The 27,819-nt window shown below is 46.3% G+C and overlaps 1 protein-coding gene across 1 annotated transcript in view; it reads right to left on the reverse strand.

The window, feature by feature from the left end:
* The window catches only part of SYNM (synemin), a 42,995-nt gene extending 19,334 nt beyond the window's left edge, over positions 1-23,661 (reverse strand). Inside the window, exons 1-2 of the mRNA XM_038746166.1 lie at positions 22,864-23,661; positions 12,917-13,041 (exon numbers count right to left, since the gene is read on the reverse strand). Of these exons, the coding sequence (XP_038602094.1) occupies positions 12,917-13,041; positions 22,864-23,661 (923 nt within the window). The remainder of the gene's footprint in view (positions 1-12,916; positions 13,042-22,863) is intronic.
* Positions 23,662-27,819: the final 4,158 nt, after the last annotated feature.

A 27,819-nucleotide genomic window follows, 5' to 3' on the forward strand; every position in this document is an offset into this window, starting at 1 on the left:
GGTGCTGGGTGGGCTGTAGAAGGAGAGAAGGGAGGTGAGGTAGGAGGGGGCGAGGTGACACCTCCGCAACATTGCCAAGATCCGCCCTTTCCTCTCCATCCAAACCGCTAACCTGCTCGTTCAAGCTCTCATCCTAGCCCTTCTGGATTACTGTATCAGTTTCCTTTCCAATCTCCCATCCTCCCATCTCTCCCCACTTCAATCCATACTTCACGCTGCTGCCCAGATTGTCTTTGTCCAGAAACGTTCTGGGCATGTAACTCCCCTCCTCAAAAATCTCCAGTGGCTACCAATCAACCTACGCATCAGGCAGAAACTCCTCACCCTTGGCTTCAAGGCTGTCCATCACCTCACCTCCCTTCTCTCCTCCTACAGCCCAGCCTGCACCCTCCACTCCTCTGCCGCTAATCTCCTCACCATGCCTCGTTCTCGCCTGTCCCACCGTCGACCCCCGGCCCATGTCATCCCCCTGGCCTGGAATGTCCTCCCTCCCCATATCTGCCAAGCTAGCTCTCTTCCTCCCTTCAAGGCCCTACTGAGATTTCACCTCCTCCAGGAGGCCTTCCCAGACTGAGCCCCCTCCTTCCTCTCCCCCTCCTCCCCATCGCCCCCGCCTTACCTCCTTCCCTTCCCCACAGCACCTGTATACATGTATATATGTTTGTATGTATTTATTACTCTATTTATTTATTTTACTTGTACATATTTATTCTATTTATTTTATTTTGTTAATATGTTTTGTTTTGTTCTCTGTCTCCCCCTTCTAGACTGTGAGCCCACTGTTGGGTAGGGACCGTCTCTATATGTTGCTAACCTGTACTTCCCAAGTGCTTAGTACAGTGCTCTGCACACAGTAAGTGCTCAATAAATATGATTGAATGAATGAATGAGTGAATGAATGTGCAGAGCACCATATATACACATGAGGTCTATGGGAATTAAAATAGAAGTAAAAGACAACATCTCTGCTCTAATGACGAAGAGAAACAGTTTTATATCACAAACATAACAGGTCAGAATAAGAATACAGATATAAATGATAAAAAATAAGGAATCAAGTAAATAAAATGATAGCTATCTGTGTGGGGGTGCAGTTGTATATACATATGCACACACAGAGAACTTCCTTATATATATATATATATATATATATACACGCACACACACACCACATACACACACGAGTACTATGGTAGCTGACAGGATTGCAGGACCATGAAGGTGGGAATTAATCAGGGAATGCCCCTTGGAAAAGGTGATTTTGGGAAAGAGCAGGTAAAAAGGAGAGAGTTAATTGCTTAACTGTTACAAACTGCTCTATCATGACTATAGGCTAGTAATCCAAATATTTCTAGAGGAACAAACTAGCATATGGGTTTTTCCCTTCTGGACTGTGAGCCCACTGTTGGGTAGGGACTGTATATGTTGCCAACTTGTACTTCCCAAGTGCTTAGTACAGTGCTCTGCACACAGTGAGCGCTCAATAAATATGATTGATTGATTGATTTTTAATGAATCAGGAGTTAAGCTAAGACTGAAATTCAGAGTAACAAACTATCAGTGCTACAGTGCAGCTTCCAATCGAAACGACTTTCTATTATTGCAGCATCTCTAAGTTACACAGAAGCACATCCTCTTAAATCCCCTAGGCAACTGTGACATTCCTATTTCAGTCTTTCCCACTAAAGCATAAGCGCTTGTGAGAACAGAAAAAAAGTCAGGAAAAGAGAAGCAAACTTCTTATGTAAGCAAAAGCACCTAATTCATGTCAAAAAGATGCTTTTTTAAGATCCTTTAGTATCTGACGCACAAAGTCATATGATAGATGTGACACTAGAGGCTGAAACAGTTAGGTGAGGGAAGGGCAGTTGTAAATGAGAAATAAGGAAAGTTTGACTAAGGAAGTTGGCTGCCATGAAGACAACAGTTGTTCTGTTGCTACAGCAATGTATGAAGTCACTAAAAATAAGTTCCAAGAAACAGACTGTACATGGCAAAGGGCAACAGGATCCAGAGCCAATGTGGATCTGAAAAACATTACTAGTGAAAATGAACTAAGTCTGAAAATATAGGCGAAACCACATATTCTACAAATGAACAATGACTCAGTGTTTCTCTGAGATTTGGCACAGATTCTATTTCCATTGACTGAAATCTGACTACAAACTGATTCCAACCTTTTAGAAGATGGAGAACAAACATCAAGAGGAAAAAACACCTTTTAGGAAGCTTGTTGAATATGTGTACTTTGTAAAGGTGCATCCTGGAAGGAATATCTAAAAAGCACACGAGTGTAGCAGCTGCTTATACTACAAAAGTCTATCTAAACAACATGGTCTGTGCCAAAATATGACTCATAACACAAAAACAAGGAGATAGAGGAGTTGAAAAATACTCCTGCTCCTTTTTATTCATTTTTTTTCCTGCCAAAGCACTTCAGGATATATACCACATAGGTAGTTCCAGAAACAATGGGCATTGCTATACCCCTGAGATAATACCATTATGGGATGGGTTACAGATTTAATAGGACAAGCTCTTTAGCAATATATTACTTCTGTAGCGTGAGAGCTGCTCAAAATAGGTACATGTGGGCCAGTAATGAGGGCTTGATGCTACAGGTCAAGTTCTATTTCAGACTCACTGGGGGTCAGTTCGTTGGGAAGGCTTAGGAGGTGCATTACATTTAGGTTGCTCAACAGTGGTACGGACAGATTGTGCCGGATTTTACATGGTTCCACCATAATCCTTCTGGAGTACTTGAGCGTGGTCTGAAAGAGCTGTGTTTACTCCTTCTAGGCTGGAAATCTAAGCCTTAGTCTTTACTCTAGAACTGAGCGAAAGGGATAGATTAAAGCCAATAATAATAGGAGTAACATTTGAAATAAGGAACACCTCTGTTTTTCATTCATTCAATCGTATGTGAGCCCACTGTTGGGTAGGGACCGTCTCTCTATGTTGCCAACTTGTACTTCCCAAGCGCTTAGTACAGTGCTCTGCACACAGTAAGCGCTCAATAAATACGATTGAATGAATGAATTTCTTGAGCATTTACTGTGTGCAAAGCACTGTGCGAAGCGCTTGGGAAGTACAAGTTGGCAACATAGAGAGACAGTCCCTACCCAACAGTGGGCTCAAAGTCTAGAACAGGGGGACAGAGAACAAAACAAAACATATTAACAAAATAAAATAAATAGAATAAACATGTACAAATAAAATAAATACATAAATAGAGTTTGATTGTAAGATTCTCAAGGAAGGGGATCCGGTTTAGTGTATTCTCCAACATGCTTAGTACAGTGTGCTGAACAGAGTAAGTGCTCAGTACAATTGATTGATTTGGGGGAAAATCTACTTTAGAGGGTAAAAAAAACCTTCTAAATGTAAACATACACAAAAACTCAAGGCCATAAGCCTTTCCATACCCATGTATGAAGACCTTCTTGATTACTCTCCAGTAAAAATTGGAGGTTAATACCAGGATCCTAGGCACACATACATAAATCTTCCCTAGACTGAAATCTTATGCGACTGAAAATAAGTTACCTTTAGCAATTTTATTCAATAGTTCACAGTAGCCAATCTCAAATGGGATAGCAACAAAATCATTGTGTACCTTGAAAACATTCCGCGAATAGTTGTTACCTATTTAATCAAACTATCAGTGGTAGAAGCAGCGTGGCTTACTGGGGAGAGCCCGGGCTTGGGAGTCAGAGGTCGTGAGTTCTAATCCCAACTCTGCCACTTGTCTGCTGTGTGACCTTGGGCAAATCACTTAACATCTCTATGCCTCAGTTACCTCATCTGTAAAATGGGGATGAAGACTGTGAGCCCCACGTGGGACAATCTGATTACCTTGTGTCTACCCTAATGCTTAGAACAGTGCTTGGCACATAGTAAATGCTTAACAAATACCAACATTATTATTATAATGGCATTTACTAAGCGCTTACTATGTGCAAAGCACTGTTCTAAGCGCTGGGGAGGTTATAAGGTAATCAGGTTGTCCCATGGGGGGCTCACAGTCTTAAGCCCCATTTTACAGGTGAGGTAACTGAGGCACAGAAAAGTTAAGTGACTTGCCCAAAGTCACATAGCTGACAATTGGTGGAGCTGGGATTTGAACCCATTACTTCTGACTCCAAAGCCCATGCTCTTTCCACTGAGCCACGCTGCTTCTCATAATTATTCTTATATTAATTATGATTCTCATATTATTAAAATAATTCTCATATTACTTATGAAACACTTGCTGTGTGCAGAGTACTATATTAAGTGCTTGGAAAAGTACAATAGAATATGTAGGCTCAATTCCTTCTTTCAAAGAGTTCAAAATCTAGTCAAGGAGATGGACATTACAATAAATTACAGGCTGGGACAGCTACAGATGAAGATATATACATTAGTGGTGCGGGGGTGGGGAGTGAGTGGAGAACAAAGTACTTAAGACTATTTCATTGCTGATTGGAACACTTAAAAACTTACTCTCTAATATCTTTGGAAAATATATATACATATATACTAATATGTATTAAGAGATGCAGCACGGCCTAGTGGAAAGAGCATGGGCCTGAGGGTCAGAGGACCTGGGTTCTAATCCTTGTTCTGCCAATTGTCTGCTCTGTGACCTTGGGCAAGTCACTTAACTTCTCTGTGCCTTAGTTTGCTCAACTATAAAATGGGGTTTAAATATCTATTCTCCCTCCTACTTAAGACCTAGCCCCGTCTGAGACAGGGACTGTGTCCAACCTGATTGTCACTGTTTATTGTTGTCCTGTACTTTCCCAAGTTCTTAGTACAGTGCTCTGTACACAGTAAGCGCTCAATAAATGACTGAATGAATTAGCTTGTATCAATCCCAGTGCTTAGAACAGTGTTTGACACAATCATTCATATTCACAGAGAACTTACTGTGTGCAGAGCACTGTACAAAGACCTTGGAAGAGTACAATATAACAGAGTTGGTAGACCTGTTCCTTGCCCATAATGAACTTACAGTCTATAGTATCCACTTAAGTACAATAATGATAATAAAATAATAAGAATAAAAAATAAAATGATTTTAAGTATGAATTTTAAGGGAAATAAAGTGAATAACCACTTCATTAAACTGACCCTAATAAAACATCATCCTCTGGAGAAGAGGGATGGAAAGCGGCTAAACTGGTTACAGCCACCTCTAAATTGGAGTGAGGAGTGGCATTTCCTAGACTCACAGACTCTTAGTGAGCATGTCAAGAAATTACACCCACACTAAGGCAGAATCTTTGACAAGAAATTAAACAAACATTTACTACAGTGTGAATTCTCTTGTCTCACTAATGAGAACTGAGAATTTTTGCACCCACCAAAAGGGCAGAAGGTGATCTGTAGTATAGCCTCTGGCCAGGCATCAGGAGCTAATTGGTCCCACAGCTGGCTTCAATAGAACTACATCACTGGCTGTTTTCTGGGCAGGCAGAATCACAGACTGGCAATGGAAAACACATTGTGTTGAAGTTTAGGGACAAACAATTCTTCCTAACATAAGGGAATGGAGGATAGTAGGCTTAATTTAACAGCCTACTACTAAAATGTAGTCTGAGGAAAATCTCCATGTTTGTAGGATATCTAAGCACAAAACATAAGGGATGACTGGGGGAGGGCTCTGAGTGGGTAGTGGAGGGAAGCTCTTGAAAGAAAAAAAATCTGGTGGACCAGGCAGACACCTGAAGGGGCTGGGAAAAGAAAAACAAGCTGTGTTTCTGCCCACCCGGGAGGCTGCAAAATCCCCCAATTCAAAACAATTGGGAATTTTTTTTCTTAACCCTTAGTTAATTCAGAAGGACTAACAATGTGTATCTGGTGAAATATCCTAAGCTCAAGCATAAGGTAACTGTGTCTTCTCTATTCCTGTATCATCTTCTTGGGAGATGGAAATCAGTTCCAAAATATATACCAGCAACTACTGGAGATTCAAAGCATCAGAGACATTAGGAAGAGTACAGATGAAAAAACAACCACAATAGGTTACCTTGTTCTACTGCTGCCCTGGGTTGGCGTCGGACATCCCGAGGAAGGGGAGCTTTCACCACTCTCTCCTGGCTCTACGACCTTAGGTGGTCCACTCAAATCCCCCTCAGCACATTTTTTTCTGGGCTGAACCCCCACCTCCCCAGTGCTAAGAGCTACTGCTCTACCCTCCCAGGGCCATGTTAGCACCGACTGTGTTTCCGTCTCTGTCTGGGAGCTTGCAGAATTTCACTGCTACCAAACCTGCGCCCCTGCCCGCTCTTGACATTGCATCCCAGGTGCCTTGCCCCCGGCTGCCTTAGTCTGCTACCTCCTAAAGTGCCATAATCTGAGGCTGTGACCTCACTCATGTATCACCAAAAGCTGCCCCTGCTAAAGCAGTGGTTGATGTTTTCTATTTTGAAGTGTTTTGTCCACTCAACCTGTCATCATCAATGAAAGTACATTCTTTTCCTAATCATTAGCTTTTTGTCCTTGATGTCTTTTTCCTTTTTCAATTTTTTACTGATTTAACATTTTTCACATTATTACTCCTACATTCAGTGCTTAAAACAACTGCTGACTAAATGATAATGATGGTATTTGTTAAGTGCTTACTATGTGCACAGCACTGTTCTAAGCACTGGGATACATACAAGGTAATCAAGTTGTCCCATGTGGGGCTCACAGTCTCAATCCCCATTGTACAGATGAGGGAACTGAGGCATAGAGAAGAAGTGGCTTGCCCAAAGTCACACAGCAGACAAGATGAATTCATTTTTCTCAAAGTTAAACTAAACTATTCTTTTAGAGCTTCAGAACATTTTCCTCATAAAATCAGCTTTTTCCCCCCAGGATTGCTTTCAATTTTTCTACATCTAGAAACTTGTCTACTGAAAACTTTGTCAATAAGCAAGCTGCGTGGCTTAGTGGATGAAGCACAGGCCTGGGAGTAAGAAGGAGCTGGGTTCTAATCCCAGCTCCGCCACTTGTTTGCTCTGTGACCTCGGGCAAATCACTCTACTTTTCGGGTCCACAGTTACCTCATCTATAAAATGGGGATTAATAGTGTGAGCCTCATGGGGGACAGGGATTGTGTCCAACCAGATTTACTTGCATCTACCCCAGCAATTAGAACAGGGCTTGACACAAATACCATAACAATGATAATAATTATTATCATTATTATGCTTCATCCTCAGTTTAAACAATTAGGTACCTAATTTGCTATAGGTATATATCAGGGAACATATCTAGTGGGTAAGGGGGAAATAAATTGCAGAGTAATTTGTCATTCTATCTTGTGATACAATGCTTACAAGAAGCACATTACCACATTACAGTACCCCAAGAGATGAGAGCACAATTAAGGTAGGGCAGGCTTAGATTAATTTTCAGGAAAGCTTCATCTGCCCAAATGGTCATTGGAATTTGGAAGGGACTGCCAAGAAAGGGAATGAAAGGAGCACAAAGACGTCCAGAAGAAACGAACAATTATAACTGGGGGGGGGGGGGTGGGGGGAAGCATACTTGACCATTCATTCAATCGTATGTATTGAGCGCTTACTGTGTGCAGAGCACTGTACTGGGGGCTAATGCATGAGAGGCAAAGGAAATACACTAGCAGCCCAAATGGGGCTCAAAAAAGAGTACAATTTTAATGAACAAATACAGCAAAATATTCCTTGTATCCAAACAAACCTACAGAAAGGCTAGTGGGTGAGGTAAGTGTACCCTTGGATAGGAGGGTGGCGAAAAGGAGATGCTTTAAGGTAAAAGTTATTTTTCTTTCAGAACATGTAAGGGCTAAAATAGAACCTTTTCCATTCTCTCTAAATTTTCAGGGTTGCTGCTACAAATAGTATGAGGCAAACTTAAATTCCAAACCACAAACTCTTCTGGGGGAAAGAGCACTCAAATATAAAAAAAAAAAAAGCTGACAAAAACACAACACAAAAGGAATATTGAATCTTCAATGATCACTGTCACAGTTTGCACATTTAATGCAGTTCAAACAGGACCTTTCAATAAAGGAAATTTAACCTATGTTCTGAGCTGAATGAATGACAACTTATAAAGAGAATTTATTTGAAAGCAGAAATGGACTTAGTGACTCAAAGCTGGCTTGCTCTTCTAGGTTCAAGTCCTCTCAGTGATCTTTAGAATATTAACACGTTCATACTAGGAAATCAATTAATGGTATTTACGAGCACTTATGGTGTGCAGAACACCATGCTAAGCGCTTGGGAGAGAACACAACAAAGTTGGTAGACACGGTCCCTGCTCACAATGAGCTTACAGGGGGGAAGCTGAGGGACTCCTCCAGGTCAACAGTTTTGGGAGGGGCAAGGCCCTGCAAATGAAAATGAAATCGTTAAAGGATGAGGATTGGAATATGGTTAACTCTCTCACCAATAACTGCCAAGGATTGGAAAGAGTGACTCCAACAGGAAATGCAAGTCTGCCAGGATTCTCCAAGCTGGGGATTCCAAGAGAATCTCTCACAATCACTCACTCAGCAGGAGACAGAACCAAAGAAAAAGCAGTAAATAACACTGGGCTGGATCCAACTCTCCCCTCTTCTAAGAGGGAAAAGCCGTGGCAGATTCAAAATAAGGATTGCTTGCCAGTGAGTCAGCTTAAGACTGCCTCCTTCAACTACTGTCTATCTGACATGACTTGACTGTGATATTTTATTGTAATCTGTTTTCATAGTGATTTGCACTGTATTCTCTTGTTTGATGTTTCTGTCCTCATTCACTTAGATTGAGCCACACTGTGGGCTAGGAAAGGGCTGTCTTTATTGCTTTTCTTATAATTGCCCCAGCATTTGAAGCAATCTTTTTTTATATGAAAAACACTTAATACTATAATAATAAAAATAATAATACTTCAATGACTCCTATTAAATCCACTATTTCTTTGCCCAAAATGTAATTCATGTTTTTGTTCAGTCTTTATTCATGTACTTACTTACATTTGGCTTCAACTTTATAATCTCTCAAAGAATTAGCCCTGTTTCTGTTTAAACATTGCACTGCACCTGGAGCATGCAGCAAAGTGATTAATAAAGGTCCATGACAATGTGAACAGTACAAAGGAGGCTGGGAAGCTTGGTCTTAGAGAAGCAGGGTGGTTTTGTGGAAAAAGCACAGGCATGGGAGTCAGAGGACGTGGGCTCTGCCACTTGTCTGCTGGGTAACCTTGGGCAAGTCACTTAACTTTTCTGTGCCTCAGTTACCTCATATGTAAAATGGATATTAAAAGTGTGAGCCCCACCTGGGACAACTGGATTACTCTGTATCTACCCCAGCACTTAGAATAGCGCTTGGCACATAGTAAGCGCTTAACAAATACTATAATTATTATTAAAGGAAAAATAAAGTCCATCACAGGAAGTAAGAATAACCGAAAGTTGGGCAGCCAGTTGTTTCAATCACTCATTTCCCCCAAAGTACTGATGGCCTCATTATTTATGAACATTAAAAGCAGAGCTATAATTGAATTATGAAAGATCATCAACAGGAAAGAAAAACAAACTTGCTGTCCTTTATATCACTGTTGTTCGGTGGGAGGATAAAGAATTGGAAAGTGGCATGTTTGCAAGCAAGCAGACTTCCTGGCACTCCCAGGGCAAATTCAACCTGCTGATGCTGATTATTAAAGTGGAGCTTGATTTGATCTCCTCAGGAAAGGCAGTGGAAGATAGGTGTAAAGTGCTATCTTCTCAAAACCTAAGTCACTTTCCAAGAACTCGGGCTGTTTATTATATTGACTGTAACATCTGTATCCCATACAGCAAACAGTACTTCCCACGCGCTGTGTACAGTGCTCTGTACACAGTAAGCACTCAATAAATACGATTGAATGAATGAATTAATTAAATAGTAAAAAATTTAGGCCTTTCTGAAGTTAAACTCAGAAATGCCTAAAATAGGACAGTGTAATAGCACGTCTAATTCATCAGCCTTTATTGCTTAGATTTAGATCTTATCCACCAAAAACATTAAAGTGGACACTTATTGTGCACCAAATCTTAAGGTTTCAGAAAGTGTATTTCTATGGAGGAAAACAAAATGTACTTTGATGGGAAAAGATTGCATCTTTGGCAGATTAATTTTTCAGCTTTGTATAAGTCAATCAACTCAGAATTTAAATTAAATGAAATATTTAGCTTTTCAACTCCCTTCTCTCTTTTGGGTCAAAACTGAACTAGCAATGAGGTTTTCGGGGTTCACAGGAAGGCAAGCTGTCCCTGTAATTTCTTTTCTTCCTTCCAGTTTTCTCTGCTCTACACAGAATCCAGTAGTAAGTCTACTCAGCCAGTACGACAGGCTGCAGGCTCTCCCAATTGAGAGAAATCATTACACTTAGTTCCCCTCTAAATGGGATTACATACTTGAACAAAGCCCATGTTAAGGAAAGCTCATTTCCCATTAAAGTTTGATGCTTCGCATTTGCAAACCAACCATCCCTTTCCACATAACACCACAATCTTTCCACATAGATGTTTGTTGTCAAAAGAACGGATCCTATTTTTCCAGTACCATTCTAGCCAAAACGCATAGAGAAAACACACATTTTGGAAGAACCAAGTGTACCTAGAAATGACAGATGATCCACTGGCACTGAAGTTGGTGATTTTCAGAACCGTCCAGTTTTTATGAAGTGTCTTCTCAAAGTCCCCTAGTCAGGATTCAGGCCACGTCCACCTCTGAGAATTGTTCAGCCCCATCTGCACTTGTATGTGTGCTGGTGGAGAACTGAGTCTTTCTCCCTACACTGGCATCATAATGATGACCACTTTCACAAGCGTTCTGGGTCAATTAGGCTTTACAGATGTTTCTAGTCAGAGGAAAATGTACAGCAGAAAAACCCTTAAAACTTTCATAAATTCCAATACTATGGTATACCCACTCTTGTTCATTCAGTAGCATGAAATCCTCAGCCCATGCTCAATATTTTAGTGCAAAATAAATTATCAGATCAACTCTCCCTGGGCAAAAGAGAGGAGGGAACTGATGTAAAACTACATTAGTGGATGCATCTCGAGTTCCTTCAAACTCTGTGTGAGGGAGAATGGGTGGAGCAGAGAGTTTTCTGCCTTTACCTCCTAACCATAAGCCTGAGTACTCATGAGTCACCCTGCAGAGCCCTAGCTGTGGATCTGACATGGGCATGCCGGGACCAAAGCCAGTAGCTGCATTTGAAAAGTGATCTGCTTTTGGGCCTTCCAAAAAAGACTTTAACTAAAACTGACTTAGAAGAGGCAAAACAAAAATGTTCTGCTGGCCACCACATAGAATACACCAGGGTTTTCTCTGGTTCATCCTAGTTCAAGTTCAGGTGACTGGAGAGCTAGCGCCAAGGAAACCATCCCTTGGTTGTCCTCCATCTAATTCAGCTTGAAATCAAAAAAGTTACACTATTACACAAGGTAAGGCAAGTATCTTCACAGGCAAAGTAAAGAAGAATATTGAGAAATTATTCAGTGACTGGGAAATTCAGGCAGTCAATCTAAATTATTCAGGGTTTAAAAAAAAAGACAGGCTGAAATTCCATGGGACAAACAAATCTCTCTTTGGAAAAGTAATATGACAGAACCCACATGTTTCTTTTTGTCACTTACTGCAGCGGCCTCATATTTGGCTAAAGAGAGGAAAATTTGCTGCAAATCAGCATAGAAGGGCTGAGAAGTGTTGCGGTTGTTTAGGCAAGGGTTTGGGGAGATGAGATTACATCCTTGGAAATGTCTCCTGATTAGTCAGGGTGTCTGTCCAATTAACTGCTTCTCAGGAGTGGTGAATGGGTCTTTTGCTTCTATTTGTTAAAAATATATTTTGATTTGTGATTTAGATTACTTTCCTGGAAAAATGGTACAGGAGAATTCATGGGCATATTTTAATCAACAACAAAATTTCCATTTTAGCAAACGGTCCTAGTCTCCCCGAAGATCACCTGACCTCTCCCATGTGGAGTCCCTTAAATTCCCTCCCTACCGCCAATCCAGCTGGACTCTGAGATGGCCAGAGGACCCCCGAATAACAGTGCTGTACAGCAATGCAGTTTTTTTTAACATGCCGGGGGTGGTAACACCAGGAATTTCCCAGGTAGGTTAGGAGACGGGACTAACTTTAGTTTTACCTGCTCAGGGAATTCTTGGCACGGAAGGTCAGGCTTGCCCTGTAAAGTTATGTGCCAAAAAGGAGAAAATTCCCTTCAAACACAGCCCATGCAGACTTGGCCATTGAGGAGTTTGCCCAGCTCCAGCTGACAGTCTACTGCTCAAAATCACTTTAGTTACCCAGAAATGGTGTTAGGTTTCAAAGAGCTATCTCTGCCCTTCAAATAATTCTAAACAGCTTTTGAAACTGCAATAGTACTGCATCTTGAAATGGAAGTCTTGACTTGCTTCACCTTGTTAACTTCAGACGAAGAAGAACCGTGGCCTTGGGGAAACAGCACGAGACTGGGAGTCAGGAGCATGGATATTGGTCCCAGCTCCATCACTGGCCTACCGCTTGAGACCTTGGTCAAGTCAGTTAACCTCTCTGAGCTTCAATTTCCTCACCTATGAAATGGAGGTGAAATAGACAGCAAGCACCATGTGGGACCGGGATGATGTCCAAACTCACAGCCTTGTATTTATCCCAGGGCTCTATCTCATAATAAATGCTTAATAAATGCTGTAATTCAAGCAATGGTTTAACTGGATCAGGCCAATAGTCTAGTATCGGGGTCTACACTGGCCACAGAGGATACTTGGAGATGTGGTGTAAAATGGTTGCCGTGTTTAAAACCACCTTCAAAATCATCTTCGTTTCACCTATCTTCAAATTTTTCCTCTCATAACCCCCGATGGACCTATTAATCTTTCTCAACTTATAAAATTTCTAATGTAAAATTGGAAACATCTCATCCTTACCGGTATGTTGCAACTTCAAGGCTCAGGCCCGTCTTCACCTGCACCAATTCTTGGTATTCCTTTAGCCAGTCTGTGATGGTCCTGGTCAAGGTCTCCTTTTCATCCTCCAGAAGGTCGATAACTCTCTAAATACAAACATTGCCCTTTAAGTTTGAAATTTGATTCCATGAAGCATGTACTGTAATTTTAAAATCAATATGCCCTACAACAATCCAGGCTCATTGAAATGGCACGCAATGCAGGCATAGTTTTCAATGTGGCAGATCAGCATTTTACTGGGCCAAAATAAAAACTGAAAACTAAACGTATTTCAATTGTCATTATGATTGCATAGCTATGATGTAAACGGATACTTAGAAATTTGTGTCTTCCTAGCAGCTGGGCAAATATTATTTTACATAACACCCGGAAATAAGTACAGGGTCAAGAAGTGAAGTACTGACTTACATATAATGTGTTAGAGATAGCACTATTCAGCACTACCATTTTGCATTTGATTTCACAGTAGAAAAAAAAAATTTAGACCAAATCTCATTTGATGGTCAGTCATGACTGAATGATCACATGAACTTTTTTGGTTCACAACTTAATTGGTAGTAGAACTTTTCTGGGAAATGATTTAAAAAGCTGAGAAGATGACAGCAGTTCTAATTAAAAATGTAAATAAAGTAATTCATTCAGTCATATTTATTGAGCCCTTACTGTGAGCAAAGAACTGTACCAAGCACTCGGGAGAGTACAATATAACAACAGACACATTCCTGCCCACAATGAGCTCACAGTCTACAGGGGGAATGTCCTAAGATCAATATAAAATTCTTAAAAACTGAATACACATTGAATTGTATGCTGAAAACTGTCTTGGGATTTCATCTTAAATTTTTTTTGCAGATAAAAGATATGGTCTTAGAGAAGTTGGAATATATTCAGAATTATTCCCATAACCTGAAACCTCATCTACGCCAAACTTTCTATTAGTACAAACCTGGGGGTACTGTTGATGCCACTCAGCATGTAATGTAGCAATTAATTTTCCCTCTTTGAAGAAAGTAATTTTGCTTCCCTTGTTCTGTCAGTTGCTTCTAACCTGCAGTTCTGAGTGTCTACTAGTGTTGAAGGCTACAGGTTTTCCCAAATAACCTAGAAGCCATTTCCTCCCCAGTCCTCAATTTTAGCACCAAGGAGGAAGGAACTTCAGATCTTACAGACCATGCTATTAATAAAAAAACCTCTTCGAAGTGATAGGGTGTAGGTGTGCCTACCAAACATACTGCAATGCCCTGGGTCTGCAGAAATAGTTGACTTCCACTTGCTCAGAGGATGGAAAAGCCTGTGGAATTGAAACATACTTTGAAAAGCTAGTGGAGTCTTGGGCAATTTTCAAATCATCACCGAAGAAGCAATTTGCAAATGCTCTCTTTAAGGACAATTACTGTGGACTATGGCAGAAAATAATGGGGGAATAAAGAACTTTTGACAGCACTGTACTACTACTACTACTAATAGTAATGATGGTATTTGTTAAGCACTCACTGTGTGTCATGCACTGTTCTAAGTGCTGGGGTAGATACAAGGTAATCAGGTTGTCCCACTTTTGGGCTCACAGTCTTAATCCCCATTTCCACTTTCGGGCTCACAGTCTTAATCCCCATTTTACAGATGAGGTAACTGAGGCACAGAGAAGTGAAGTGGCTTGTCCAAGGTCACAAAGACATCCAGGGGGATGATGCACTCCCAAAGACCTAAAAGGAACAATAATAATCCCCCACCACCATCATTTTTAATGCAAGAAAAAGTTTCTGGTCCATTGGAATTAGCTGATCTATCCCCCCACCCCACCTGCAAAGACAGCTGTCACTTTGCTCCCAGCTGGAAGCACCCAATGTCCAGCTCGTTGACTACAAGTTTTTGCTCGTGGGGTGTATTGACATCAGTGTATCTTCTCGAAAACTAAAAGAATTCACTTTGGCCCCAATTATCCACAGTGGGGTCTTTGCTGGGAAATCCAATAGCGGGGCTACAGGGTACATGTTGCCCTGAATCATCTGGTTATTTTAAGGGTGAGTTCCCGCCTTAGTTAGCCCGGGGTTTGGCTGGGACACAGGCTTATCCGCAGATTCTCCCCTTTTAGACCATTAGCTCGTTGTGGGTAGGGGATGTGTCTGTTTATTGTTGTCTCCCAAGCGCTCAGTACAATGCTCTACATACGGTAAGCGCTCAAGAAATACGACGGACTGACTTTAAAGAAACAGTGTGGCTTAGTGGAAAAAGCCCGGGCTTGGGAGTTGGAGGACATGGGTTTTAATCCCAGCTCCGCCACATTTGCCTGCTGTGTGACCTGGGGCGAGCCGCTTCACTTCTCTGTGCCTCAGATCCCTCACCTGTCAAATGGGGATTAAGACTGTGAGCCCCACGTGAGCCAATCTGATTACCTCGTATCTACTCCCAGCACTTACAGCAGGGCTTGGCACATAGTAAGCGCTTCACAAATCCCATCACTATCATGATGCCGACGATTATAGTAAACGCTTAACCAACACCGTAATGCCCCAGTGCTCGCTGGGGGCAGGGATGGTCTCTCTTTCTTGCTGCCCTGTCCTCTCCCAAGCGCTTCACCTGGTGCTCCGCACACAGTGGACAATCAGTAAATAGGACCGAGTAAGCGAATGGCATCCAAGCAGAGATCTTGGCACCTAGTAGGCGCTTAAATACCGTTATTATTATTCTCATCCCTCCCTTGGGCAGGGATGATGCCTCTTCCTTGCCACCCTGTCCTCTCCCAAGTGCTTTGCCCAGTGCTCCGCACACAGAAGGCGCTCAGTAAATAGGACGGAGTGAGCGAATGGCATCCAAGAACAGTGCTTGGCACAAGCGCTTAGTACAGTGCTCTGCACAATGTTCTGCACACAGTAAGTGCTCAGTAAATAGGATTGAATGAATCGTAAGCGCTTGACAAATACCGTTATTATTCTCATTCCTCCCTGGTGCAGGGATGGTCTCTCTTGCCGCCTTGTCCTGTCCCCACACAGTAGGTGCTCAGTAAGTAGGACCGAGTAGGAGAATGGCATCCAAGCAGAGTGCTTGGCACCTAGTAAGCGCTTAACAGATACCGTTATTATCATCATCCCTCCCTTAGGCAGAGATGCTCTCTCTTTCTTGCCGCTCTGTCCTCTCCCAAGCACTTTGCCCAGTGCTCCACACACAGTAGGCACTCAGTAAATAGGACCGAGTGAGCAACTGGCATCCAAGAAGACTGCTTGGCACATAGTAAGCGCTTAACAAATACCATTATTATTATTCTCATCCTGCCCTTGAGCAGGGATGGTCTCTCTTGCCGCCTTGTCCTCTCCCAAATGCTTCGCCCAGTGCTCCGCACAGTAGGCACTCAGTAAATAGGACCTAGTGAGCGAATGGCATCCCAGCAGAGTGACACAAGTGCTTAGTACAGTGTTCTGCACACAGTAAGCGCCCAGTAAATGTGACTGAATGAATAGTAAGCACTTGACAAATACCGTTATTAATATTCTCATCCCTCCCTTGGGCAGGGATGGTCTCTCTTTCTTGCCGCCTTGTCCTCTCCCCACACAGTAGGCGCTCAGTAAATAGGACCGAGTGAGCAAATGGCACCCAAGCAGAGTGCTTGGCACCTAGTAAGCACTTAACAAATGCCGTTTTCATCATCATCCCTCCTTGGGCAGGGAAAGTCTCTTTTTCTTGCCGCCCTGTCCTCTCCCAAGCGCCTTGCCCAGTGCTCCGCAGACAGTGGGCGCTCAGCAAATAGGACCGAGTGAGCGAATGGCATCCAAGCAGAGGCAGAGTGCTTGGCACCTAGTAAGTGCTTAACAAATACCGTTATTATCATCACCCCTGCCTTGAGCAGGGATGGTCTCTCTTTCTTGCTGCCCTTGGGCAGGGATGGTCCCTCTTTCTTGCCGCCCTGTCCTCTCCCAAGCGCTTTGCCCAGTGCTCCGCACAGAGTAGGAGCTCAGTAAATAGGACCGAGGGAGCGAATGGCATCCAAGAACAGTGCTTGGCACAAGCACTTAGTAGAGTGCTCTGCACACAGTATGCGCTCAGTAAATACGATTGTGTGAATAGTAAGCTCTTGACAAATACCGTTATTATTATTCTCATCCCTCCCTTGAGCAGGGATTGTCTCTTGCCGCCTTGTCCTCTCCCCACTCAGTAGGCGCTCAGTAAATAGGACCGAGTGAGCGAATGGCATCCAAGCAGAGTGCTTGGCACTTAATAAGCGCTTAACAAATGCCGTTATTATTCTCATCCCTCCCTTGGGCAGGGATGGTCTCTCTTGCTGCCCGCCCTGTTCTCTCCCAAGCACTTCGTCCAGTGCTCTGCACACAGCAGGCACCCAGTAAATAGGGCCGAATGTGTGAATGGCGTCCAAGAAGAGTGCTTGGCACCTAGTAAGGCGCTTAACAAATGCCGTTATTATTCTCAGCCCCCCCTTGGGCAGGGATGGTCTCTCTTTCTCGCAGCCTTATCCTCACCCAAACGCTTCGCCCAGTGCTCCGCACACAGTAGGCCCTCGCTCACTAAATCGGACCGAGGGAGCGAATGGCATCCCAGCAGAGTGCTTGGCATCTAATAAGCGCTTAACAAATGCCGTTATTATTCTCATCCCTCCCTTGGGCAGGGATGGTCTCTCTTTCTCGCAGCCTTGTCCTCTCCCAAAGGCTTCGCCCAGTGCTCCGCACACAGCAGGCACCCATTATATAGGGCCGAGTGAGTGAATGGCGTCCAAGAAGAGTGCTCGGCACCTAGTAAGCGCTTAACAAATACGGTTATTACTCTCATCCCTCCCTTGGGCAGGGATGGTCTCTCTTTCTCGCAGCCTTGTCCTCTCCCAAACGCTTCGCCCAGTGCTCCGCACACAGCAGGCACTCAGTAAATAGGGCCGAGTGAGTGAACGGCATCCAAGAAGAGTGCTTGGCAGTTAGTAAGTACTTAACAAATACGGTTATTATTCTCATCCCTCCCTTGGGCAGGGATGGTCTCTCTTTCTGGCAGCCTTGTCCTCTCCCAAAGGCTTCGCCCAGTGCTCCGCACACAGTAGGCCCTTGCTCACTAAATCGGACCGAGGGAGCGAATGGCATCCCAGCAGAGTGCTTGGCATCTAATAAGCGCTTAACAAATGCCGTTATTATTCTCATCCCTCCCTTGGGCAGGGATGGTCTCTCTCGCAACCTTGTCCTCTCCCAAACGCTTCGCCCAGTGCTCCGCACACAGTAGGCACCCATTATATAGGGCCGAGTGAGTGAATGGCGTCCAAGAAGAGTGCTCGGCAGCTAGTAAGCGCTTAACAAACACGGTTATTATTCTCATCCCTCCCTTGGGCAGGGATGGTCTCTCTTTCTGCCAGCCTTGTCCTCTCCCAAACGCTTCGCCCAGTGCTCCGCACACAGCAGGCACCCATTATATAGGGCCGAGTGAGTGAATGGCGTCCAAGAAGAGTGCTTGGCAGTTAGTAAGTACTTAACAGATATGGTTATTATTCTCATCCCTCCCTTGGGCAGAGATGGTCTCTCTTTCTCGCAGCCTTATCCTCACCCAAACGCTTCGCCCAGTGCTCCGCACACAGTAGGCCCTCGCTCACTAAATCGGACCGAGGGAGCGAATGGCATCCCAGCAGAGTGCTTGGCACCTAGTAAGCGCTTAACAAATGCCGTTATTATTCTCATCCCTCCCTTGGGCAGGGATGGTCTCTCTTTCTGGCAGCCTTGTCCTCTCCCAAACGCTTCGCCCAGTGCTCCGCACACAGCAGGCCCCCAGTAAATAGGGCCGAGTGAGTGAATGGCGTCCAAGAAGAGTGCTCGGCAGCTAGTAAGTGCTTAACAAACACGGTTATTATTCTCATCCCTCCCTTGGGCAGGGATGGTCTCTCTTTCTGGCAGCCTTGTCCTCTCCCAAACGCTTCGCCCAGTGCTCCGCACACAGTAGGCCCTCGCTCACTAAATCGGACCGAGGGAGCGAATGGCATCCCAGCAGAGTGCTTGGCATCTAATAAGCGCTTAACAAGTACCGTTATTACTCTCATCCCTCCCTTGGGCAGGGATGGTCTCTCTTTCTCGCAGCCTTGTCCTCTCCCAAACGCTTTGCCCAGTGCTCCGCACACAGTAGGCCCTTGCTCACTAAATCGGACCGAGGGAGCGAATGGCACCCCAGCAGAGTGCTTGGCATCTAATAAGCGCTTAACAAATGCCGTTATTATTCTCATCCCTCCCTTGGGCAGGGATGGTCTCTCTCGCAGCCTTGTCCTCTCCCAAAGGCTTCGCCCAGTGCTCCGCACACAGCAGGCACCCATTATATAGGGCCGAGTGAGTGAATGGTGTCCAAGAAGAGTGCTCGGCAGCTAGTAAGCGCTTAACAAACACGGTTATTATTCTCATCCCTCCCTTGGGCAGGGATGGTCTCTCTTTCTGGCAGCCTTGTCCTCTCCCAAACGCTTCGCCCAGTGCTCCGCACATAGCAGGCACCCATTATATAGGGCCGCGTGAGTGAATGGCATCCAAGAAAAGTGCTTGGCACCTAGTAAGTGCTTAACAAATACCGTTATAATTCTCATCCCTCCCTTGGGCAGGGATGGTCTCTCTTTCTGGCAGCCTTGTCCTCTCCCAAAGGCTTCGCCCAGTGCTCCGCACACAGCAGGCACCCATTATATAGGGCCGAGTGAGTGAATAGCATCCAAGAAGAGTGCTTGGCAGTTAGTAAGTACTTAACAAATACGGTTATTATTCTCATCCCTCCCTTGGGCAGGGATGGTCTCTCTCGCAGCCTTGACCTCTCCCAAACGCTTCGCCCAGTGCTCCGCACACAACAGGCACCCAGTAAATAGGGCCGAGTGAGTGAATGGCATCCAAGCAGAGTTCTTGGCACCTAGTAAGCGCTTAACAAATACCGTTACTATTCTCATCCCTCCCTTGGGCAGGGATGGTCTCTCTTTCTGGCAGCCTTGTCCTCTCCCAAAGGCTTCGCCCAGTGCTCCGCACACAGCAGGCACCCATTATATAGGGCCGAGTGAGTGAATAGCATCCAAGAAGAGTGCTTAGCAATTAGTAAGCGCTTAACAAATACGGTTATTATTCTCATCCCTCCCTTGGGCAGGGATGGTCTCTCTCGCAGCCTTGTCCTCTCCCAAACGCTTCGCCCAGTGCCCCGCACACAGTAGGCGCTCATTAAATCGGACCGAGGGAGCGAACGGCATCCCAGCAGAGTGCTTGGCACCTAGTAAGGCGCTTAACAAATGCCGTTATTATTCTCATCCCTCCCTTGGGCAGGGATGGTCTCTCTCGCAGCCTTGTCCTCTCCCAAACGCTTCGCCCAGTGCTCCGCACACAGTAGGCACCCATTATATAGGGCCGAGTGAGTGAATAGCATCCAAGAAGAGTGCCTGGCAGTTAGTAAGCGCTTAACAAATACGGTTATTATTCTCATCCCTCCCTTGGGCAGGGATGGTCTCTCTCGCAGCCTTGTCCTCTCCCAAACGCTTCACCCAGTGCTCTGCACACAGTAGGCGCTCACTAAATCGGACTGAAGGAGTGAATGGGAGCCCAGCAGAGAGGTTGGCACCTAATAAGCGCTTAACAAATGCCGTTATTATTCTCATCCCTCCCTTGGGCAGGGATGGTCTCTCTCGCAGCCTTGTCCTCTCCCAAGCACTCCGCCCAGTGCTCCGCACATAGTAAGCACCCAGTAAATAGGGCCGAGTGAGTGAATGGCGTCCAAGCAGAGTGCTTGTCACCTAGTATGGCGCTTAACAAATAGCATTATTATTCTCGTCCCTCCTTTGGGCAGCCTTACAGTCTCTCTCGCAGCCTTGTCCTCTCCCAAAGCACTTAAGGCGCTTAACAAATACAGTTATTATTCTCATCCCTCCCTTGGGCAGGGATGGTCTCTCTTGCTGCCCGCCCTGTTCTCTCCCAACCACTTTGCCCAGTGCTCCGCACACAGTAGGCACCCAGTAAATAGGGCCGAGTGAGTGAATGGCGTCCAAGCAGAGTGCTTGGCACCTAGTAAGGCGCTTAACAAATAGCATTATTATTCTCATCCCTCCCTTGGGCAGCCTTGCAGTCTCTCTCGCAGCCTTGTCCTCTCCCAAAGCGCTTAAGGCGCTTAACAAATACGGTTATTATTCTCATCCCTCCCTTGGGCAGGGATGGTCTCTCTTGCTGCCCGCCCTGTTCTCTCCCAAGCACTTCGTCCAGTGCTCCGCACACAGCAGGCACCCAGTAAATAGGGCCGAATGTGTGAATGGCGTCCAAGAAGAGTGCTTGGCACCTAGTAAGACGCTTAACAAATGCCGTTATTATTCTCAGCCCCCCCTTGGGCAGGGATGGTCTCTCTTTCTCGCAGCCTTATCCTCACCCAAACGCTTCGCCCAGTGCTCCGCACACAGTAGGCCCTCGCTCACTAAATCGGACCGAGGGAGCGAATGGCATCCCAGCAGAGTGCTTGGCACCTAATAAGCGCTTAACAAATGCCGTTATTATTCTCATCCCTCCCTTGGGCAGGGATGGTCTCTCTTTCTGGCAGCCTTGTCCTCTCCCAAACGCTTCGCCCAGTGCTCCGCACACAGCAGGCCCCCAGTAAATAGGGCCGAGTGAGTGAATGGCGTCCAAGAAGAGTGCTCGGCAGCTAGTAAGTGCTTAACAAACACGGTTATTATTCTCATCCCTCCCTTGGGCAGGGATGGTCTCTCTTTCTGGCAGCCTTGTCCTCTCCCAAACGCTTCGCCCAGTGCTCCGCACACAGTAGGCCCTCGCTCACTAAATCGGACCAAGGGAGCGAATGGCATCCCAGCAGAGTGCTTGGCATCTAATAAGCGCTTAACAAATACCGTTATTACTCTCATCCCTCCCTTGGGCAGGGATGGTCTCTCTTTCTCGCAGCCTCGTCCTCTCCCAAACGCTTCGCCCAGTGCTCCGCACACAGTAGGCCCTCGCTCACTAAATCGGACCGAGGGAGCGAACGGCATCCCAGCAGAGTGCTCGGCATCTAATAAGCGCTTAACAAATACCGTTATTACTCTCATCCCTCCCTTGGGCAGGGATGGTCTCTCTTTCTCGCAGCCTTGTCCTCTCCCAAAGGCTTCGCCCAGTGCTCCGCACACAGTAGGCCCTCGCTCACTAAATCGGACCGAGGGAGCGAACGGCATCCCAGCAGAGTGCTTGGCACCTAATAAGCGCTTAACAAATGCCGTTATTATTCTCATCCCTCCGTTGGGCAGGGATGGTCTCTCTTTCTGGCAGCCTTGTCCTCTCCCAAAGGCTTCGCCCAGTGCTCCGCACACAGTAGGCCCTCGCTCACTAAATCGGACCGAGGGAGCGAACGGCATCCCAGCAGAGTGCTTGGCACCTAATAAGCGCTTAACAAATGCCGTTATTATTCTCATCCCTCCGTTGGGCAGGGATGGTCTCTCTTTCTGGCAGCCTTGTCCTCTCCCAAACGCTTCGCCCAGTGCTCCGCACACAGCAGGCACCCATTATATAGGGCCGAGTGAGTGAATGGCGTCCAAGAAGAGTGCTCGGCACCTAATAAGCGCTTAACAAATACGGTTATTATTCTCATCCCTCCCTTGGGCAGGGATGGTCTCTCTCGCAGCCTTGTCCTCTCCCAAACGCTTCGCCCAGTGCTCCGCACACAGTAGGCACCCCTTATATAGGGCCGAGTGAGTGAATGGCGTCCAAGAAGAGTGCTCGGCACCTAATAAGCGCTTAACAAATACGGTTATTATTCTCATCCCTCCCTTGGGCAGGGATGGTCTCTCTCGCAGCCTCGTCCTCTCCCAAACGCTTCGCCCAGTGCTCCGCACACAGTAGGCGCTCCCTAAATCGGCCCGATCCCAGCAGAGAGGTCGGCAGGTAGGGCGCGCTCGGCGGATAGACGCCCGACGGTCCCCCCTCGCAGCCCCGCACGGGGCCGGTGCGCACCTGGCTTTCGTCCACCTCCAGGCCGTAGCGGTCCCGCAGGCGGAGCAGCTGTTCCTCCAGGGCGGCCCGCAGCTGGTCCAGCTCCCGGGCCCGGCGGTGCAGGGCGTCCAGCTCCCGCAGGCCTTGGCGCCGCTCCTCCTCGGCCCGCAGCCGCTGGGCCAGCCCCAGCCGGGCGGCCTCCTCCAGCTCCCGCACCCGCTGCCGGTAGCGGCGGACGGCGTGGTCGCGGGCGCCGGCGGCCAGCAGGGCGCAGCCGGCGCGGAGGGCCCGCAGGAGGTCGGGCTCGGGCCGGCGGCCCCGCGGAGGGGAAACGGCCGCCGGGCCCCGCAGCGGCAGCTCCCGGGCCCGGCGGGCCTCCAGCAGCAGCCGGCGGCGCTCGCCCTGCAGCCGGCCGAGCAGCGCCTCCAGCCCCGGCCGCGCGTCCCGCGCCTCCCGCAGCCGGCGCCGCAGCTCGCCCAGCTCGGCGCCCGCCCGGCCGCGCGCCTCCCGCGCCTCCCGGCCCAGCCGCCCGAGCTCCCGCAGCTCCCGCTCCAGCGCGTCCCGCTCCCCGGCCGCCAGCTCGCGGTCCCAGAGCAGCCGGTCCAGCTGCCGCCGCAGCCCCGCCGCCTCGGCCTCGCACTGCTCCCGCAGGCCGGCGGCCCGCTCCGCCTCCCGCCCGCGCCGGGCGGCCAGCTCCTCCAGCAGGGCCCCGTTCTCCCGCTCCAGCTGCCGCACGCGGGACACGTAGTCCTGCAGGCGCGCGTTCAGCTCCTGCAGCTGGGACTTCTCGTCCCGCTCCGGCGGCCCCCAGTACAGCATCGCGGCGAGCGACGGGCTCGGCTCGGCTTCCTCCGCGGGACGGTGCGGTGCGGAACGGTGCGGGACAGTGCGGGACGGGCGGACAAGCCCCGCCCCTTCTCCCTTCGGGCCAATGGGAGCGCGCAGCGGAGCCCTCCTGGCCAATGAGAGCGGGCGGACCGGCCCCCCCCCTTCGCGCGCCAACAGCGCCCTCTGCCGGACACGGCCGGACAGTGGGACTGTCTCTGTAGGTTGCCAACTTGTGCTTCCCAAGTGCTTGGTACAGTGCTCTGCACACAGTAAGCGCTCAATAAATACGATTGATTGATTGATATGTTTGTAAATATTTATTACTCTATTTATTTATTTATTTTACTTGTACATATCTATTCTATTTTATTTTGTTAGTATGTTTGGTTTTGTCTCCCCCTTTTAGACTGTGAGCCCACTGCTGGGTAGGGACTGTCTCTATAGGTTGCCAACTTGTACTTCCCGAGTGCTTGGTACAGTGCTCTGCACACAGTAAGCGCTCAATAAATACGATTGATTGATTGATATGTTTGTAAATATTTATTACTCTATTTATTTATTTATTTTACTTGTACATATCTATTCTATTTATTTTAGTTTGTTAGTATGTTTGGTTTTGTCTCCCCCTTTTAGACTGTGAGCCCACTGTTGGGTAGGGACTGTCTCTGTAGGTTGCCAACTTGTGCTTCCCAAGTGCTTGGTACAGTGCTCTGCACACAGTAAGCGCTCAATAAATACGATTGATTGATTGATATGTTTGTAAATGTTTATTACTCTATTTATTTATTTTACTTGTACATATCTATTCTATTTATTTTATTTTGTTAGTATGTTTGGTTTTGTCTCCCCCTTTTAGACTGTGAGCCCACTGCTGGGTAGGGACTGTCTCTATAGGTTGCCAACTTGTACTTCCCGAGTGCTTGGTACAGTGCTCTGCACACAGTAAGCGCTCAATAAATACGATTGATTGATTGATATGTTTGTAAATATTTATTACTCTATTTATTTATTTATTTTACTTGTACATATCTATTCTATTTATTTTAGTTTGTTAGTATGTTTGGTTTTGTCTCCCCCTTTTAGACTGTGAGCCCACTGTTGGGTAGGGACTGTCTCTGTAGGTTGCCAACTTGTACTTCCCAAGTGCTTGGTACAGTGCTCTGCACACAGTAAGCACTCAATAAATACGATTGATTGATTGATATGTTTGTAAATATTTATTACTCTATTTATTTATTTTACTTGTACATATCTATTCTATTTGTTTTATTTTGTTAGTATGTTTGGTTTTGTCTCCCCCTTTTAGACTGTGAGCCCACTGTTGGGTAGGGACTGTCTCTGTAGGTTGCCAACTTGTGCTTCCCAAGTGCTTGGTACAGTGCTCTGCACACAGTAAGCGCTCAATAAATACGATTGATTGATTGATTGATTGACCGGCCCCGCCTCGTCCCGGCCGCGGAGAGGCGGGAAGTTTAGGACTCTAGAATAGACTGAACCATTTCTTTTTTTTCTATCGTCTTCGTTACCCTCGTCCTACTGTGCTAAGCGCTCCGGGTGGACGCAGTCCCTGTCCCGCTAATAATGATAATGACATTTGCTAAGGCGCTTTGTACCAGGCACTGTGCTAAGCGCTCCGGGTGGACGCAGTCCCTGTCCCGCTAATAATGATAATGACATTTGCTAAGGCGCTTTGTACCAGGCACTGTACTAAGCGCTCCGGGTGGACGCAGCCCCTGTCCCACACCGAATAATAACAGTAACAATAATAATAATAGTATTTGCTAAGCGCTTACAATGTACACGGCACTGTGCTAAGGTCGAGCCGGACGCAGTCCCTGTCCCACTAATAACGATAATAGTATTTGCTAAGCGCTTACTATGTACAAGACACTGCACTAAGCGTTCCGGGTGGACGCAGTCCCTGTCCCACGCATAATAATAATAATAATAATAGTATTTGCTAAGCGCTTACTATGTACAAGACACTGCACTAAGCGTTCCGGGTGGACGCAGTCCCTGTCCCACGCATAATAATAATAATAATAATAGTATTTGCTAAGCGCTTACTATGTACAAGACACTGCACTAAGCGTTCCGGGTGGACGCAGTCCCTGTCCCACGCATAATAATAATAATAATAATAATAGTATTTGCTAAGCGCTTACTATGTACAAGACACTGCACTAAGCGTTCCGGGTGGACGCAGTCCCTGTCCCACGCATAATAATAATAATAATAATAATAACAGTATTTGCTAAGCGCTTACTATGTACACGGCACTGTGCTGAGGTCGAGCTGGACGCAGTCCCTGTCCCACTAATAATGATAATGGTATTTGCTAAGCGCTTACTATGTACAAGACACTTCACTAAGCGTTCCGGGTAGACGCAGTCCCTGTACCACACATAATAATAATAATAATAATAATAATAATAATAATAATAGTATTTGCTAAGCGCTTACTATGTACACGGCACTGTGCTGAGGTCGAGCTGGACGCAGTCCCTGTCCCACTAATAACGATAATAGTATTTGCTAAGCGCTTACTATGTACAAGACACTGCACTAAGCGTTCCGGGTGGATGCAGTCCCTGTCCCACGGATAATAATAATAATAATAATAATAATAATAATAATAGTATTTGCTAAGCGCTTACTATATACAAGGCCCTGTGCTAAGCACTCGGGCTGGACGCAGTCCCTGTCCCACACAGAATAATAATAGTAATAGTAATAATAATAGTATTTGCTAAGCGCTTACTATGTACCAGGCACTGTACTAAGTGCTCCGGGTGGATGCAGTCCCTGTTCCACTAATAATAGGATTTGCTAAGTGCTTACTATGTACAAAGCAATGTATTAAGTGCTCCCGGTGGATGCAGTCCCTGTCCCACACATAATGATAATAGTATTTGCTAAATGCTTGCTGTACTAACCCCTTGGGATGGATGCAGTCCTTGTCCCACACATGATAATAATAATAATAGTATTTGCTAATCGCTTACTATGTGCAAGTCCCTGTACTAAGCACTGAGGTAAGTACAAGATAATCAGGTTGGACACAGTCCCTGTCCTTCATGTAATAATAATAATAATACACTCCACCGAAACTGCCCTCTCAAAGGTCAGCAATGACCTCCTTCTTGCCAAATCCAATGGCTCCTTCTCTAGTCTAATCCTCCTCAACCTCTCAGCTGCCTTCGACACTGTGGATCACCCACTTCTCTTCAACACACTGTCCAAACTTGGCTTCACAGACTCCGTCCTCTCCTGGTTCTCTATCTCTCTGGCCGTTCATTCTCAGTCTCTTTTGCAGGCTCCTCCTCCTGCTCCCATCCCCTTACTGTAGGGGTTCCTCAAGGGTCAGTTCTTGGTCTCCTTCTGTTCTCTATCTACACTCACTCCCTTGGTGAACTCATTCGCTCCCACGGCTTCAACTATCATCTCTCCACTGATGACACCCAAATCTACATCTCTGCCCCTGCTCTCTCTTCCTCCCTTCAGGCTCATGTCTCCTCCTGCCTTCAAGACATCTCCATCTGGATGTCTACCCGCCATCTAAAACTCAATATGTCCAAGACTGAACTCCTTATCTTCCCTCCCAAACCCTGTCCTCTCCCTGACTTTCCCGTCACTGTAGACAGCACTGCCCTCTTTCACATCTCACAAGCCCGCAAACTTGGTGTCATCCTCGACTCCGCTCTCTCATTCACCCCACACATCCAATCCGTCGTCAAAACCTGCCAGTCTCACCTCCACAACATTGCCAAGATCCGCCCTTTCCTCTCCATCCAAACTGCTACCTTGCTGGTTCAATCTCTCATGCTATCCCGACTGGATTACTGCATCAGCCTCCTCTCTGATCTCCCATCCTCCTGTCTCTCCCCGCTTCAGTCTATATTTCACTCTGCTGCGTGGATCATCTTTGTACAGAAACGCTCTGGGCATGTTACTCCCCTCCTCAAAAATCTCCAGTAGCTGCCCATCAACCTACGAATCAAGCAAAAACTCACTCTCGGCTTCAAGGCTCTCCATCACCTCATCCCCTCCTATCTCACTTCCCTTCTCTCCTTCTCCAGCCCAGCCCACACCCTCTGCTCCTCAGCCACTAACCTCCTCACTGTGCCTCATTCTCGCCTGTCCCACCAT

The sequence above is a fragment of the Tachyglossus aculeatus genome, chromosome 5 (assembly GCF_015852505.1).
Source record: "Tachyglossus aculeatus isolate mTacAcu1 chromosome 5, mTacAcu1.pri, whole genome shotgun sequence".
Lineage (NCBI taxonomy): Eukaryota > Metazoa > Chordata > Mammalia > Monotremata > Tachyglossidae > Tachyglossus > Tachyglossus aculeatus.